Raw genomic sequence first — 15,089 nt, forward strand, 5'->3', positions numbered from 1 at the left:
CCCGATTTCAATAAAGAACCTGTTTCATTCCCGACAGAGCCATGGAGGGGCTTGTTCTGGGGTGCAGCTGGACAAAACCTGGCCCTGCCTGCAGGACCAGAGCTGCCACCGCGCTCCCCGGGTGGCATCAGGGCTGAGAAACATCCTCTGGCTCGGGAGAAACTCAAAGAGCTCGACCACAAGGGCCTCACATGAAGCTGTGCATGCAAAGTCATCTTCATGGCTCATATCTGCAAGATGCCTCACCAAATAACATCCAACCACTCTGAAACAATCGCAGGTGGGCGCTTTCCAGAATGGGTAGCAGGAGGAACGAGGCTTCCCTGGAGCCCAGCAGGTGTGCTTACCGCAGCCTGAGCTGTGCTGTGCTCTCCTCTTTGGTCTCTGTAAGTTTACGGATGCGTGATGAAAAAATTGATTTTGAGGGGAAAAACACTCAGGTAAATACCTGCTCTTGGAACGAGGAATTTGTGCAGAGAAATACCAGTAAGTATTAATACCGAGGCAATTCTCCATAATATACTCTTTGCTGGGTATTTCTTATTAATGAATTCTTTATTTCGTGATGTGCTTTATCAGGCAATTATATTTTAAAACAATATTATTAATATTATAATATTGTTAAATTATACATGGTCAATTTTTAGGTATTTAATTTGGAAAGTCGATTTTTTTCCCCTCCAATACGTCATGCTTTCAGAATGTCTGCAGACTAATTATCAGTCTTCATTTTTAATCTCTCGTTCATTTTCTTGCTTACCATTGCCCTGGTGCAGTTTAGCTGGGGAGGAAGATGAGCAGAATGCAGTTCTTACATGGGCAGTCTGCTTGTCACTGCACTGCCAAGAGACACAACCAGCAAAACCTGACCAGGTCACAGCTCATGGCAAAAAAACCTCACTCATTTCAGTGGGAAAAAGACTTCCTCTGTCAGTGCAGGACTGCTCTGAGATGCATCCACTGATGTTAGGAAAAATTGTGCTAAAGTACTTTGGCTTTTTCAATTGCAGTTTTGTCCAAGTGCACCCTAGGTAAAAGAAGGGTTTCCAGGTGGAAGGGGCTGTAGTTGCATGTAGGAAACTCCTTTTGGACTTTGCAGTATCGAGGAATTTGCAGTAACTGATTTTGGACTAGCCAAAGGACTTGCCTGGCTGTCCTGATGGTGCTGGTCAGGAACTGCAGGCCCCCTGGATGGACTGAGAACAGATCAGCCCAGTGACTGGCACAGATCACGTTATTTTGCTCAGGACTAAGCTCCAGACTCGTATCAAGCCCCTGCTCAGGGTTACACCATGTTCCCACTGTTACTTCAGATACATTAGCACAGTTCTGAATAGGAAGCCAACACATGTTCTTGTTTAATCTTTATTGATTTTTTTTTTTACAAGTATAGAATCTCATTTAAATCAGATAGCTATCTCAGCATCCAGCAATCTGCGTACTCCTCCTTCTGAGATGCAGCAGAGGACACAAACGTCTCACTGAGGAAGGGGCTTGCTTTGTTCTGGTGATGTGGTAACGAAACCCGGTCCCCGCTGTGCGCGGGGAGAGGAGCGGTGTTCGGCTCGCAGTGGTTACACCACGGGAAGGTTTCTCCCACTTCTCAGGTTGGAATCTTTCTCCTCGCGAACAGAACAAGGCAAAGCCTTCTCCATAAAGCCATCCTCGTCCGGGAGGTTTCACAGATCGCCTCTTTGTGCAGAATAATTCTAGAATGCAACATAACCTTGAGGACATAATGAAGTGTTTTAGAAATGGGCTAAGGCAGATCACGACCGTACTTAGAGCTAAGTAATCAAGCGGATTTACCTACTTCCAATTTACTGGTTGATTGAACATTAGAAAACACAGCTCAGCCCTTTTGGAAGGTGGCCATGCACACAGTTTCCTAAACGTTTCTTTGGCTGGTCAGTGCGGGAAGGGTTAACCTCCCACGTCTGTCTTGAGCCACACGTGGACAAATTCTGTTTACTTTCCACCCACAAAAAACACCAGTGGTTTTCAGAAGTGTAAGTGTACTCCAGGACTATTGCCCCGGCATGGAATGAGTGAAAAAGGACTTTGTATTTATTTTGATTCCAATCTTTCAGATTTTATTTTGCTTGTGGCTGACACGGACTGACTTCACTCTTTTTGACTTTTAATACAGATTAAGAGCTGACTAAAGATCTCAAACACTATATACTGAGAGTCACTACAGCTGTTAAAGAAAACACCAGCACTAGCAACACAACTCCACTCCTTCCTTCCTGGCTCTTGGTAAAACCCCCTGCCCTAGAGCAGGACTTCCCTCGCTCTGTGCTAGCGCCGCTCCCTAGCCACTACAGGATTTTGCAAGGAAGCAAACAAGCTATTAAAGAAATATCCAGGCTACCGCATCACAAAGCGCACTTTGTTCATCAACTCTGCCAAATGCCTCTTAGGCCTTTCCTCGTAGGATACTAATAAACTGACTAAAAAGAGAGGGAAGGTTTATGAAAGGAGAATAAACTTATAAGGAGACCTCGTTCTGCTAAATCAGAGAAAGATGGATGGGGAATCCCTGTAGAGAGAAATGCGTCGAAGGGAACTGTTGGCCTTGCAGGTTAGTGAGGTGAGAATCAGTTGAGGTTCTGCTGTATGGTAAAGAACCAAAGTTGGCTGTAGAAAGAGAAGGGAATGTCTCCAGTCTGGCCGACTCCGAACAGCGTGTCCCTTCTGTTGTGCTTCCTGCCTGCAGTCCCATTAAATTCCCCAGTAAGGCATCAGGGGTCTCCTCTCTCTCTCATAAACGTCTGGGATGATGCCATATGGTGTCTGTACCATTTTAACCGTCGTCTTCCCAAACAGCTTCCTCTCGTAGTCTATCAGTTGCCTCCAGAAGCCCACGTTGGGGCGTATAACGGGGCGCCTCGATTTGACCCAGTTGTATGCCTCGAACAGGGACACCTTGTGGTACTTCATCAGGTAGGCGATGCACAGCGTGGCCGACCTGCTCACGCCGGCCGCGCAGTGGACGAGGGTGGCCCCGTGCTTCCGCGCCACGCTGTTTATCTTGTCGGCCACGCTGTCGAAGTACAGGGAGATGGGGGCGTTGGGCATGTCAGCCAAAGGCACTTTCACGTATTCGAACTGGGGCCAGTTGAAGTTGGGAATCTCGATGGTTGCGTTGATGATGCAGGTGATCCCCCGGGACAGGAGCAGGTGCCGGTTGGAGGCGACGCTGCCCCGGCTCAGGTACAGCGAGGGGGTGATTTGGGCGATGCCCCCGAGGGCACCTTCAGAGAGCATTCGTGGAGCCATCAGAGTTCTCGGTAAGGAGTTGTGGCTTCTGGAGGTCATGGAGGATCTTGGCACTCACACTTCCATTATGGGAAGGGATCCAACGGGATCTTCAGCCAAGGGAAGGATTGTCTGGCCTGGCGGGGCTAGGGCAGCGAGAGCTTCCACCGCTTGGTCACTGCAAAACACAAGCAAGGCCGGGTGAGCGGGTGGCCATCCACCAGGACCACGTCTGTGCAAGAGAAGGAAAACCCCACTCGCCCCGCTGTGCGCTCGGCAAACCTCGGCAGGGTAAGGTTGTTCTGGGTTTGTGCAGTGCTTGTTACCAGGGGGCCCCCAGGCATTGCCAGGACAGATATTAACAAAACAAAACAAAAAAAATCTTCCAGCCTAATTGGGTTCAATTACTCGTCAAGGGCTTAGGCAGCCTACCTGTGGGCCCGGACAGAATTTCAGCCAGATTAGCGCATGGAAGATTGGTTACACCTTTTTCGCATTCAAAAGCAGCAACTTCACAGCTGGCTGGAGTCCAAGGGGATGGTGAGAGGCTCAGGCTGGATACAGATGCCAGCAATTTACCCTGCCCTCTCCCCAGTGCCACCCTGCTTTTTTTAGGTATACGAGAGGCCCTGCCAAAATACATAAACATAGGAAAGTTGCTCATTAGAAAAGGCGGTGAGTCATGTCCATCTCATCGCTAATCGGCTCTCCGCGAGGCTGAGGAAGTGTGGAAAGAGTGACCTGGTTCTGTCAGAAGCCGAGAGTAAAACCAAAGCAGAGGTAGGGACAAGGGAGGCTCTTTTCCTGCTGCCGTAATGCCTGACGAATGTTTTGGAGAGAGCCACGCTCTGCACAGGCTTGGGTTCGCCTGCTGCGGGCCCCAGGAAGGATGAGATCTGGGCACTCCTGCTATTTCAAAGGCCGGAGTTCAAAACAAAATACCTGCTTTCATCTCCCCTACTCCTTTAGGACTTCCCCAAAGCCAGCGGAGAAGCTGTAAGCATGGGGACGAGCCCCGGAGTGTTAATAACTTGCGAGTCACTTCTACCTGCGCTGTCTCCAGCTGGGACTGCCTGGGGGGTGCGGAGCTGCTGCTGCACCTCCCAGCCATGTCTGAGCCCCCCCGTGGTGCCCTCGGGCTCCTTGTGGAGGGCTCTGGGTGGTGCTCGGGGGCAGAAGGTGCCTGCCCCCAGCACCCAGCGCCGGGGCTCGGAGCCCTCAGCGCTCCCAGAGCAGCGCTGCCTGCCCCAGGGGACCGTGGTGGTTCCCAGAGGTGCCACCTCTCCCTGCTGCTTTCCCTACCTGTTTTCTCCTTCCCTGTTTCCCAGGGAAGGCCAAGGTTTGGGTAGAGCCAAGCTGGGCCCCCCCAAAGGGCTGAAAGGCTCTGCCTGCAGCTCGCACACCCTGACACCACGGCGCAGCGGGCGGCCCGGGCCCTGGGAAACGCCGGCAGGTCTCAGCAGCGGCCGCTAGCGCTGCCAGCACATTTTTGGCATGCATGTGCAGTATGGTAACTTAACGAGCATAACACAGTCTCCTCTGTGGCTTGTTCCCTGCTGGCAGCTACTTGAGCAGCTCCTGAAACCGTGGGCCCCAAGTGCGGGCGCTGCGAGGGTTCGTGCCCCGCCAGGAAGATTTTTGCTGCAACTGCGAGCGCCCAGGTTCCCCTGCAGCCCCCCCCACCACAGCCACCCCGCGGTGAACGTGGTGTTTTTCCAAAGGAACGGAGGTCTTGGAGCATGGGAAATCCCTACCCAGAGGTCTGTTACTGACAGCACAGAGGATTTGGGCACTTACACTCCGAAACAAGCTGCTCCAGATCACTGACCGGCACCCGCACGCGGAGGGCTGCTGATGCTGGGATGTCCCGCGGAGTGTGTCCAGCCCTGAGCTGGGAAGAGAAGAAAAGGTGGGAGTTAACACTGTGGGCCCAGCCAGGATCCCAGGAATTCACTCTAAGTTCTTCCCTGCACCCAGGACACCTGGGAAGTGTTTGGGGTTTTCCTCTTCCATCACAAGCCTTACAAACACACCCTTGCCTTCAGCATCCACCGAGCTCTCTCCTACCCCCAGAGCCCTGGGGTGGGTCTGCATTTCTTCAGGCAGTGCCTGAAGCTCTCTCCCCTGGGACCCCCCCCGTGAGGGCTGTGCTTTGAGCTCCCCGTCCCCAGCACCGCACCAGCAGGAGAGGCGTCGGGATCGCAGGGGAAGCGTGAAGGGGCAGAGCTGGTGCCAAGAGCTGCAGCATCCCTCCCCGGGGAAGCATCCCCTTCCTGTATTCCTCCAGCTAGCCCAAAATGAACAAATCCCAGAAGCGTGGGCGCAGCACGGGAACAGCGGCAGAGCCGCCCGCGGGGATGCGCTGCAGGAGCGCGAGCCCACGCAGGGAGAGCGTGAGCAACGCCTGCCCCCGGAGCAGCCCCGAGCAGCCAGCCCCGCTCCACGGCTGGCCACCGAGCCCCTGGGGACAGCAGGACAGGGCTCGGTTTCCCTGAGCGTGGCCAAAAAACGAGGAAGGAAATGACACGGAGCGAGGGGAAGCGGACCTGGGGCCGCGGGTGCAGGGCAGGCGGCGTGCACGCTCGCCGTGGTGCTGCCGGCAGGCAGGGCGGGCCGGGAGCTCTGGTGGAGCTGGGAGCAGGCAGAAGGCAAAGCCAAACAGGATTTTGAGCTCCACGCCTCCCTCCGGGAGGGCTGGGAAGCCTTAGTGTGGAGGTGACCCGCAAACACGCTGCAGCCGCGTCCCGTTGGGATGTGGCCTTAGCGAACAGGAGGGCACGGCTCCACGGGTTGCTCAGAAGCCCCCAGGCCGACCTGCGGGGCTCACCCCACCTCTGGGAGCACCGCACAGCGCCTGAGCCCGCTCTGCCAGCCCTGGTTTGATCCACAGGTGCCAGGCGGTGGGGAGAAGGGTTTTGTTACGCCAACAGTCCTTGGGCACAAAGCGTCGCCGTTGGAGGAGATGTGAGCCTGAAGGCAGCCTCTGCTGCACCCCAGGCCCCAGCCAGCCCCGGTCGGTGCGTGCTGCTGGCCCCGTGGGGCTGCAGGTGACAGCCGTGTCCCCACAGGGTCCTGCAGCCCCAGCTCCACGTGGTGCTGGCGTGATCCTGCCCTCCTCACCGTGATCCTGCCCTCCTGCGCTCCGTGCCAGGGTACGTCGCTCCCCGGCGCTGTGCACATTTCCTCCTCAGCCCAAGGATTTGTATTTTGATTAAAAGACGAGATCTAACGTGTCAAAAGCCAGCAGGGAGAACCTTTTGGTCTCAAAATGTTAAGATGGATGAGGCGGATGGCCTCAGCGGTGAGAGCAGGGTCAGGTTTGGCAGCGGGGCTGTGACAGCCGGCGGCGTCCCCGCCTGGAGCCGGCCACACAGGCGCTCACTGCAGCCCCTCGGGGGCTCGGGGCACTCGGGGCGCCTTGGGAAGGGCCTCGCTGCTTTCCATAACGCGGTTCCTGTTGGCAGGCACTGACTTATCCGGGCATTTGCATGTGCCGGGCTGGGCTCGCTCGGCAAACTCTGCAGCCGCCGGGGCTGGCAGTGAGCTGCCCGCGTATGGGGGCACCGCTCAGCCGGGAGGAGCGACACAAGGGATGGCAGTGCCAGCCCCGCTCACAGCAGCAGGGCACTGGGTGGTTTTGGGGCCAGCTGGGAGCGCAGGCAGGGTGCCCGCAGGCCCACGTCTCGGCTATGTGCCACCTCCCCAGGGCAGGCTGGAGGGGCTCTGAGGGGCTGATCGCGGCACAGCTGCTTCAGGTGGCGCTGAGAGGCTTCAGCTGCCCTGGGAGCTGCGTTTCCTCCTAATGCTCACGCCTGGCCCCAGCCAGCTTCTGCCAGGTTCCCTGCAGCCTGCTGTTTCGCTCCCACGAAATGCCTTTTGCCTTCCTTAGGGCTCCCCATTCCTCCTGGCACAGCCACGCTGTGACCCAGCGCTGCCCCTCTCCGCGTGGTGCTTCCCAGGGAAGGAGCACCACAGCTCTTCCCAACCACTGCTCCAGGCAAAACAACAACAAAAAGGCAAGGGAATTAGCTGAAAAAACGAGCCAACCCTACCTGTGTGGTGGTGCCGGGGTGGCAGCAGGGTCCCCAGCACGCAAAGCTCCCCACTGCCAGCTCAGCGCCTCACCTGCTCCTGGCACCGGGGTTTTTTGTTCCCTACAAGCACGAGGAGAGGCTCGGGGTGCAGCGAGGCTCGCTGGTGGTCTGGCTGCCACCAGGTGTTCCTGCCACGGCACCCTCATCGCTGTGCTGATTCCAATTAACAGGCTAATTAATCTTGCAACAGCCCTGACCCACAGCAAACCCCTTCCAGGCTCTGCCACGCACTTCCCCAGCCACAGACGCCGGCTGCTGCTGCTGCTCCTCCTTCTGGGGACCCCAAGTGGGGTCCTGGGGCTCCCCAGCCCCGGTGGCACTGGGTCCCTGGGGTCCAGGGACCGGAGGGTTCTGCTGTTGCCCTCATCTGCTTAACGAGGGGTGGGGGAAGTGATTGGGTAATTACAGCCCAGAGATAACCCTGGTCTGCAAAGCCTCCAGCTCCCCTCAGGAGGGGTTTGTGGTGCTGCTTGCCCAGCTCCTGCTGCAGCAGGGACCTCGCTTCTGCCCCAGGACTGGATCTCCTCAGGATCTCCTTGCCCGGTGCCTCCAGCACACTGTGTCGCTGCGTGGGGTGAGTCTGGCGAGCTCGTGTCGGGCACCGTGGCTGTTTTTGCTGTACCCAGAGGCTGAGCTGTGTGGTTCCTCCGTGGCAGATCCCCAGGGGAGCCCGTGAAAGCTGAGCCCTGCGAGGCTGCCTGTGCCCGGCTCCGTGGGGCAGTTGGGTGAGACAAAAGCTTGGTTTCCTGATGGCAGAGTGGCTCCTCTCGCAGTGAGAGGGGTTTCAGAAGTGATAAGATAGCACCTGTGTGATGGTTTGAATATCAGATGCTCTGCTCCCTCAGAAAGGCCGCTGCTGGCAGCGCTCGTGGGTCTCCTGTCCCAGAACTTGCAGAGTTGGGATTTCCTCCTCTCGCTTCAGTTCCCAAAACACAGCTCTGTTAATGAAGGCTGAAATTCCCCCAGGCAAACGTTCTTGGTCCCTGGACCTCCTGAGAAAGGCTTGGAAACACCTCTAGAAGCTCCGAAGGCTGAGGCAAACGCAGGCAGAGGTTACAGCGAAGCACGCTGCGGTCTCTAGGCCGTGAGAGGGCCTCGCTCACTGGGCTGCAGACAATGAGCTGGCAAGCCTGAACTTCATGCCTCTTGTTCTGGGGCTGCTGGGTGGCTTTTCTCTGACTTCTTTGTTGCTCTGGATGATTTTTAAGGGCTCTTTTAGCTTGAGAGCAGAGGCACTGACTTGTTCCTAAGTGACTGGAGCGAGGCTTGCAGCAGGCACCGCTCTGTGTGGCAGCAGCGTGGTAAAAACACACCCGGCACAGGCACCAGCATCTCCCCGGCTCCCTCGGGGCTGGCTGAGGTCCTGCAGATGCCTCACTCGGTGGCCAGATCCCCGGAGGGGTGGCTGGGCCTGCTCCAGCCCCTGCTGCTGCCCTCGGTGTTCTGCTCTTCCCTGAAGGCCTCAGGAGGACTGCGTGGCGCTGGGGACAGCAGGGACACCGCGGAGCAAAGCGGGTGGCAGGGCCCGAGAGGTGTCCCGGCGAGTTCAGTGCTCGGGGAGGATGAGGCGAAGCAGGAGCCGTGCTTTCCCCACAAAAGGCAGAGGAGCAGGAGCCCCCGGTTTCTTTCCTGGAGCATCATCTGGGATTCAAGGCAGGTTTGTGGGCTGGGTGTATGAAATGTCAGTACTGAAGCGAGCTTCTCCCCCTTCCCAGGAGAGGTAAAGTTATTCATTTTAGAGATGACAAATGCTTTCTAATGCTGCAGTAAAGAGAAGAGTCAATATTGCAGGCGCTGAATGAATGAGTCTGCTCAGGGCTCTTCCTAGCCAGGCTGAACAGAAAATTGCTTTGGAAATGGTCTCGGAGAACGGTGTTTAAAATAAATTTCAGCAGAGAGCACAAACTGCAGCCATTCCGGGGTCAGGCCTTGCTCGTACCGCATCCAGGGGAGCTTGAAGTGGGTTTGGGGCCGTCGGGCAGTGAGGATGTGCTGAACCTGCTGGCTTCTTGCTCCTCTTCCCATCCCTCAGCGGCCGCTTGCTCCGCTGCCTCTGTCTGCCCGTGGCCGTTCTCCTGGAGCCGTGGGTGCCCCAGGTCCTTCTCGGGAGCGTGGCTGAGAGCCAGCAGCGTGCCCCCGTCACCGCAGGGATGAGCAGTTTGGGTTGGGAAGGGGAAATGGGAAGGGCAGGGGGAGATGTGGCTGTGACAAAGGATGCCTCCGCTGCACCTCGCGCCTGTGGGGAACCCCGTGCCGTGCCGATTCCTACAGGCAGGCCGCATTACCCTCTTGGGTAAGCACAGGGTGGAAGCTGTCAGATGTTAAATCAGATAAAATCTGCCTCCCGAAGCTCTGGGCAGGCCTGGCTGCCTGCACAGCACCCAGCACAACTGGGTGCCCCGTGCACGCAGCTGCCTTTCCAGAGGCTCGGTGCTGGGCTCCACGCACAGCTCCCCTCCACGAGAGGCTTGCAGGGCTCGGCTGCAGGAGGTCCTGGGCTCAGCAACCCGAGGAAAGGCATTCAGCCAGGGTAATGCACTGAGCAAACGTGCGAGGGGTTAACGAGGAATAGCAAAACGTGGTGGTGTTCCCAGAGCATCAGGGCATGCCCGCGGGTTAACTGCTGAACGCCCAGCGCTGCTCTGCCCCTTCTGCTGCTGTGTGTGGAGGCTGCCAGGCCCCTGCTCTGCCAGCAGGGACGCAGGAGGCACCTCTGTGACTCAGGAGCGGGGAGGAAGGGTTTGTCATCAGCACCTGGGTGGGGCTGGATGGGGCAAGGGGTGAGCAGTGCCTGCCTTCACCCGGCTGGGCACATCCACGCAGCCTGGCTCCCCTGTTTGCTGCTCTCCCAGCACCAAAACAGCAGCAGGAAAAACCAAAAAAAACAAAAAACCAACAACCCACAGGTGGCTGAGGCTCTGGAAGGCTCTGAAGGAAGGGCTGCTACCTGCTCCAGCAGCCAGGGTCCCTGCTCGCTGCCTGCTGCTCCCGCTGCCTGCACGCCTCTCCCTGCTCGCTGCCGTCTCCCACGTGAGGCTGCCTGCCCACGGGCGCCTCGCCGCTCCCTGCCGCCTCCTCCTCGCCTCTGCTTCCTCTCCTCTCCCCTGGCAGCTGGGGCCTCACAGCTCCACGCAGAGCCCTCGCCGTGGGGGAGCCCTCCCGGCTGCTGGGGAGGACGGAGGTGGGAGCCGCTGCGACCCGGAGCGCGGGGATTGATGCGCTGCTGGGCGATGCAGCTGCTCTGCTCGGGGACAGGTCTCCCTCGGCAACCAGCAGGCTGATTTTATGCATGAGAAACAGTCTTTTTTTTTAAGGGAAAAAAAAAAAAGAAAGCTGTCTGTTATTTTGGAGCTCCTGGCGTGATCCAACGCGCTGCGCTCGGTGTCTGCTGCTCGGAGCAAGAGGCGGGGGGCTCCCCTGCAGGGCCCAGGCCAGTAGCGTGGCCATCTGCACCTTGCTTAAAAACTTGGGCTGGGTGCACGAAACCTCCCTAAAAACCAGCATGAAGCCTTGAGGAGGCGTGAACTGGCTCCTACAGTTGTGCGCGGTGCCAGGTGTGCTGAACACCAGGGACTGCTCTCTAATCCTCTGCTCTCAAAGCAAGCGGGGAGAGATCGCCTGCTCTGAAGCGCACGGCTTGCTTGGCTCCAGGTGACGGCACCTGGGCTGCAGGCGGAGATCAGAAGCTCCCCAGCTTCCTGCCTTGCCCCAGCTAAGGGGGACACCACCTCCTTGGAGCTCTGAACGACACGGGGCCGGGCTGGCTGCTCGCAGGACCAGGGCTGCTCAGCTCCTGGATGCTGCTGGAGGCTTCGCCTCTCGTTGACGCGGCGGAGCTGTGCGCTGGGGGAGCACCTCTGTGCTTGGCACTGTCCCCGCTGGCCCACTTCAAAACCCATAAAATTGAAGGCAGCTGTGAGTTCGCTCCCTGGAAATCGTGCGGTGCTTCCATGCTGACGCTCGCCCGGACCTTTCCGGGGGCTCTGCCAACTGGTGCGTGCTCCGAGCCTTCCCTGGGCAGCCCCAACGCTCCCTGGTGAACCCGGCTGATGGGTCTGGGGTGGAGGGATCGGAGGGATCCCCCTCAGGGAAGGGCAGCAGGGGCTGTGGACTCATCCCAAGGCCCTGCGGTGGTTCAGCAGGGGCTGTAGGAGCAAAAAGCACGAGCTGGAGGCAAAGAAAGCGAGCGGGGCTGGCAGTGGGCTGGCTGTGCCCGGCCTCCTGCCCGCAGCAGCTGTAAGGAATGAGGTCACTTTGTGAGCACATCAATGGGGTTGCTTAGGGTAACAGGAAGGGAGGCCGATTTTAATCAATTAGCTGGAAATCGAGTTTATATGCAGCAGCAGGCGCTTCCCATGCGAGCAGCCTGGGGCCAGCACCCCCTGGGCTGCTGGTGCAGAGCTCGAGGCTCCGCGCGCTCGGCTTGGTATGGACGGGCGCTCGGCAGAAGGGACAGTGAGCGAATTCCAATTTCCCTCATGAATAGGGACGCCTGGCCCGCTGAATTACTGCTCAGCCTCCCGCTCCCAACAGGAGGAGACACGCAGCCGCGCTCCGTGCGGGGGGCTGCGATGTTTACAGGGGGGAAAGCCACGGCTCGCTGGGGCCCACGATGCCCCGCGTGGATGCCGGGCAACCCAGCCTGGTGTGGGGAGCTGGGGCACGCAGAGGCACCTGCTGGGCTGTCCTGCGGGGAGAAACACCCCTGATGGCTGCTCTTGTTTTCTAAAAGGGGAGAGGAGCTGGGCAGGAGGAGCTGAGGGGTCAGGCAGGCACCAGGGGGTGCCCCGTGAGCCTGCGGTGCCCAGGTGCGGGTGGGCAGCGAGCTCGGCTGCCCTCTTCCCGCTTGCTTCCCGAGCTGCTGGAGGCCTGGGGCCGTGCTCTGGGGATTTCCTTCCTGTTTCCAAATGCCACAGCCTGCTAGGTGTTGACGTTTCCGCTCGCGTTGTGGTTGCTCAGCGTCTCTTTGAAGCCGTAACTCAGCGCGCACGTGGCCAGGCTGGGGACTGGCCATGGACGGGGTTGGGAGGAGCTCCCACACCGACCTGAGGCACGAACCTGGCTGGCGAGGGGAAAACAACCTGCCCGCAGGAGGAAGGGGGTGGCTGTGTCTTCCTGGGGCCTGGCACAGTGGTAGGAAGCCGGGAAGGTTTCTCCATGGCACCGCTGGGCCTTCTGGGCTGCTGCTTCGCTCTCCTCGTCCTGCCTTTTACCTGGACCCCAACTGTGCTGTGCCTGGTTCCAAGCTGTTACAGCCTCCCCAAACATGCTCAAGCAGACCTCTTGTACAGCGCTCCACACTTTGTCTTCCCTCCCCTTAGATCCAATTTTAAGGACTGTTTCCCCCACAGCCAGCCTATTTCTGAACACAAAACCAGCCTGAGCTCTCCAGCCCTGAGCCTTCAGCTGGGTTCAGGCACTGCGCTGAGCCCTGCGCCTCTCAGCGTGGTCCTGCCCCACACGGAGGAGCTGCCAGAGGCAGGAGCAGATCCCTTGGGGTTTGGGTGAAATCCCTGGGATTTCACCTTTGTTTCCAGAGGGAGCGGGGCTGCTCGTGCCCTTGCCCAAGGCCCTCAAGGCAGAAGGACAGGCAGCAGGGGCTGTGTTGGGCACAGGTTGGTTACAACCCGCTGTGCTGCTGCCCTCCTGATCCTCACCGGGGCTCTGCCAGCCAAGCCCTGGTGGCAGATTCCTGCTGGTGGGAGCCGGCACGAGCTCTCCAAACCGGGGACTGGTCTCCCACCGCTTGGGAACTGGGGTTGTGGTGCTGTGAAGGCAGAACCAGCCCCGTCCCAGCCCCGGGGAGCAGTGGCACGCCTGGAGCGAGACGGCGAGGCCCAGGGGGAAGGAATCCGCTCCCTGCCAGGGCAGGGACAGCCGATCCGGTGTATCACGAGCAGGGACAACATTTCGCCAGCGCTAATCCCTCCGCGTTCGGGATAAACCCAACTCGCAGGGTGATATTAGGGCATCCGTCAGGGATCAAGGACTCACCCGCTGTCCAGTCGAGCAGGTTGCAATCCCCGCCGGCCGCCCGCAGCCACATGCCAGGCACTGAGCAGCGGCTCAGGAGCTGAGTCAAGGGCCGCGCACGCAGCCGGCGGGGCTGTGGGGCCGGCTGTAGGGCAGCGGGGTGCCCTAAGAGTGGGGTGCCAGGGGGTGCCAGCACCCCCATAGGCACCAGGCAGGGCTGGGGGTGCCCCACAGCACCCGGTGCCGTGAGGGAAGAGCTGGCACGGAGCTGGAGGGGGGGTCCCGCTGGGTGCCAGCAGCGGGGTTTTGCCTTCTCCCCCCCTCTCCCGGTGCCCCCTCAGGCACGGTCCCAACCAAGCCACCCTCTGGGGACCCTCACCGAGGGGGGGGGGGGGGGCTCAGCCCCGGCTCCCCGCGATCCGGCGGCGCTGCCCGGCCCCGGGGAGGAGGGGGGGGGGGATGGTGCTCGGTTGGGGTCGGGCACCCCCCCCCCAGCTCCCCACCACCCCAAACCCACCCCACACACCCGCGTTCTCGCCCCGCAACCCCTCACCTGGGCTCCGTGTGGGGCTCGCTTGGGCTCCGTGGCGGCGGGCAGCACTTTTATCCGCCGGCTGCCGGCTCCGTCGCGGCGCTGCCACCTGATCGCGGCGCTGCCGGGGCCGCCCTCCCTTCCCCTCCCCTCCCTTCCCTTCCCTCCCCTCCCCTCCTCCTTCCCGGCCTCCCGCCCGCCCCCCGCCCGCCCCCCGGTGGCCGTTGCCCGGTGCCAGTTGCCCGGTTACGGCGGGGCCGAGCCCGCCCGGCTCTGCCCCCGCCCCCCGCCCCGGGCGGAGCTGATGGCGCCCGGCCCGCCCCCCCCTCAGGGCGCTGAGGGGCGTGGGGAGCGCGGGGGGACGCGGAGGGGTCCCTGTGGGGGTGTCACGATAGGGACCTTACAGTGTGTGGGGACACTACGCGATCTGTCGGGATATGGTGGGGTCCCTGTGGGGACAGAGATGTGGCAGGGTCCGTGAGGGGACACAGCAGGCTCCTTGTGGGGGACATTGTGGTGTGGGGGGACGCTGCAAATTCCATGAGGGGACACAGCAGGGTCCCCATAGGGGTGTCACTGTGGGGACATTACAGTGTGTGGGGACATGGTGGGGTCCCTGTGGGGACAGAGGTGTGGCAGGGACCATGAGGGGACAGAGCAGGCTCCTTATGGGGTGTCACTGTGGGGACACAGCATGTGGGGACATGGTGGGGCCACTACAAATTCCATGAGGGGACACAACAGGGTCCCTGTAGGGGTGTCAGCATGGGGACATTACAGTTTATGGGGACGTGGTGGGGTCCCTGTGTGGACGGAGACGTGGCAGGGACCATGAGGGGACACAGCAGGTCCCTGTGGGGGTGTGACAGTCTGGGGACATGACGAGGTCCCTCTGGGGTTGCGGCAGGGTCTGTGCCACCCATCTGGGGATGTGATAAGAGCACGTGTGGGGCACAGTGGGGTCCCTGTGGGGACGTTACGGAGTCAGTGTGGGGACATGTGGGAGTCCCCGTGGGAATTTGACAGCCTAGGGGCTTGACAGGGTTCTCGCAGGGACGTGGCAGGGTCCCCCTGGGAACGTGACAGGAGTATATGGCAGGGGCCCTGTGGGGATGGGGATGTGGCAGAGTCCCTCTGGGGACATGGTGGGTATATGTGGGACATGGCAGGTCCCTGAGGGAATGTGACCGTGTGGGGATGTGGTGGGGGCTCTGTTAGGGGTGGGACGT

The 15,089-nt window shown here is 59.7% G+C and overlaps 1 protein-coding gene across 2 annotated transcripts; it reads right to left on the reverse strand.

Annotated features, from left to right (window-relative positions):
• Window positions 1–1,351: 1,351 nt before the first annotated feature.
• DUSP14 (dual specificity phosphatase 14) lies at window positions 1,352–14,039 on the reverse strand. Of its 2 annotated transcripts, XM_072025951.1 has the most exons (4): window positions 13,882–14,039; window positions 5,059–5,152; window positions 3,694–3,890; window positions 1,352–3,439 (listed from the first exon to the last, which is right to left on the reverse strand). In XM_072025951.1, the coding sequence occupies exon 4, from the start codon at window positions 3,319–3,321 to the stop codon at window positions 2,725–2,727; it is 597 nt and encodes a 198-aa protein (XP_071882052.1). In that variant the 5' UTR covers window positions 3,322–3,439; window positions 3,694–3,890; window positions 5,059–5,152; window positions 13,882–14,039; the 3' UTR covers window positions 1,352–2,724. The 2 variants fall into 2 exon arrangements, with proteins under 2 accessions (XP_071882052.1, XP_027327941.1); XM_027472140.3 differs by lacking the exon at window positions 3,694–3,890 and having other exon boundaries at window positions 13,882–14,038.
• Window positions 14,040–15,089: the final 1,050 nt, after the last annotated feature.

Source organism: Anas platyrhynchos, chromosome 20, assembly GCF_047663525.1.
Source record: "Anas platyrhynchos isolate ZD024472 breed Pekin duck chromosome 20, IASCAAS_PekinDuck_T2T, whole genome shotgun sequence".
NCBI classification, from domain to species: domain Eukaryota; kingdom Metazoa; phylum Chordata; class Aves; order Anseriformes; family Anatidae; genus Anas; species Anas platyrhynchos.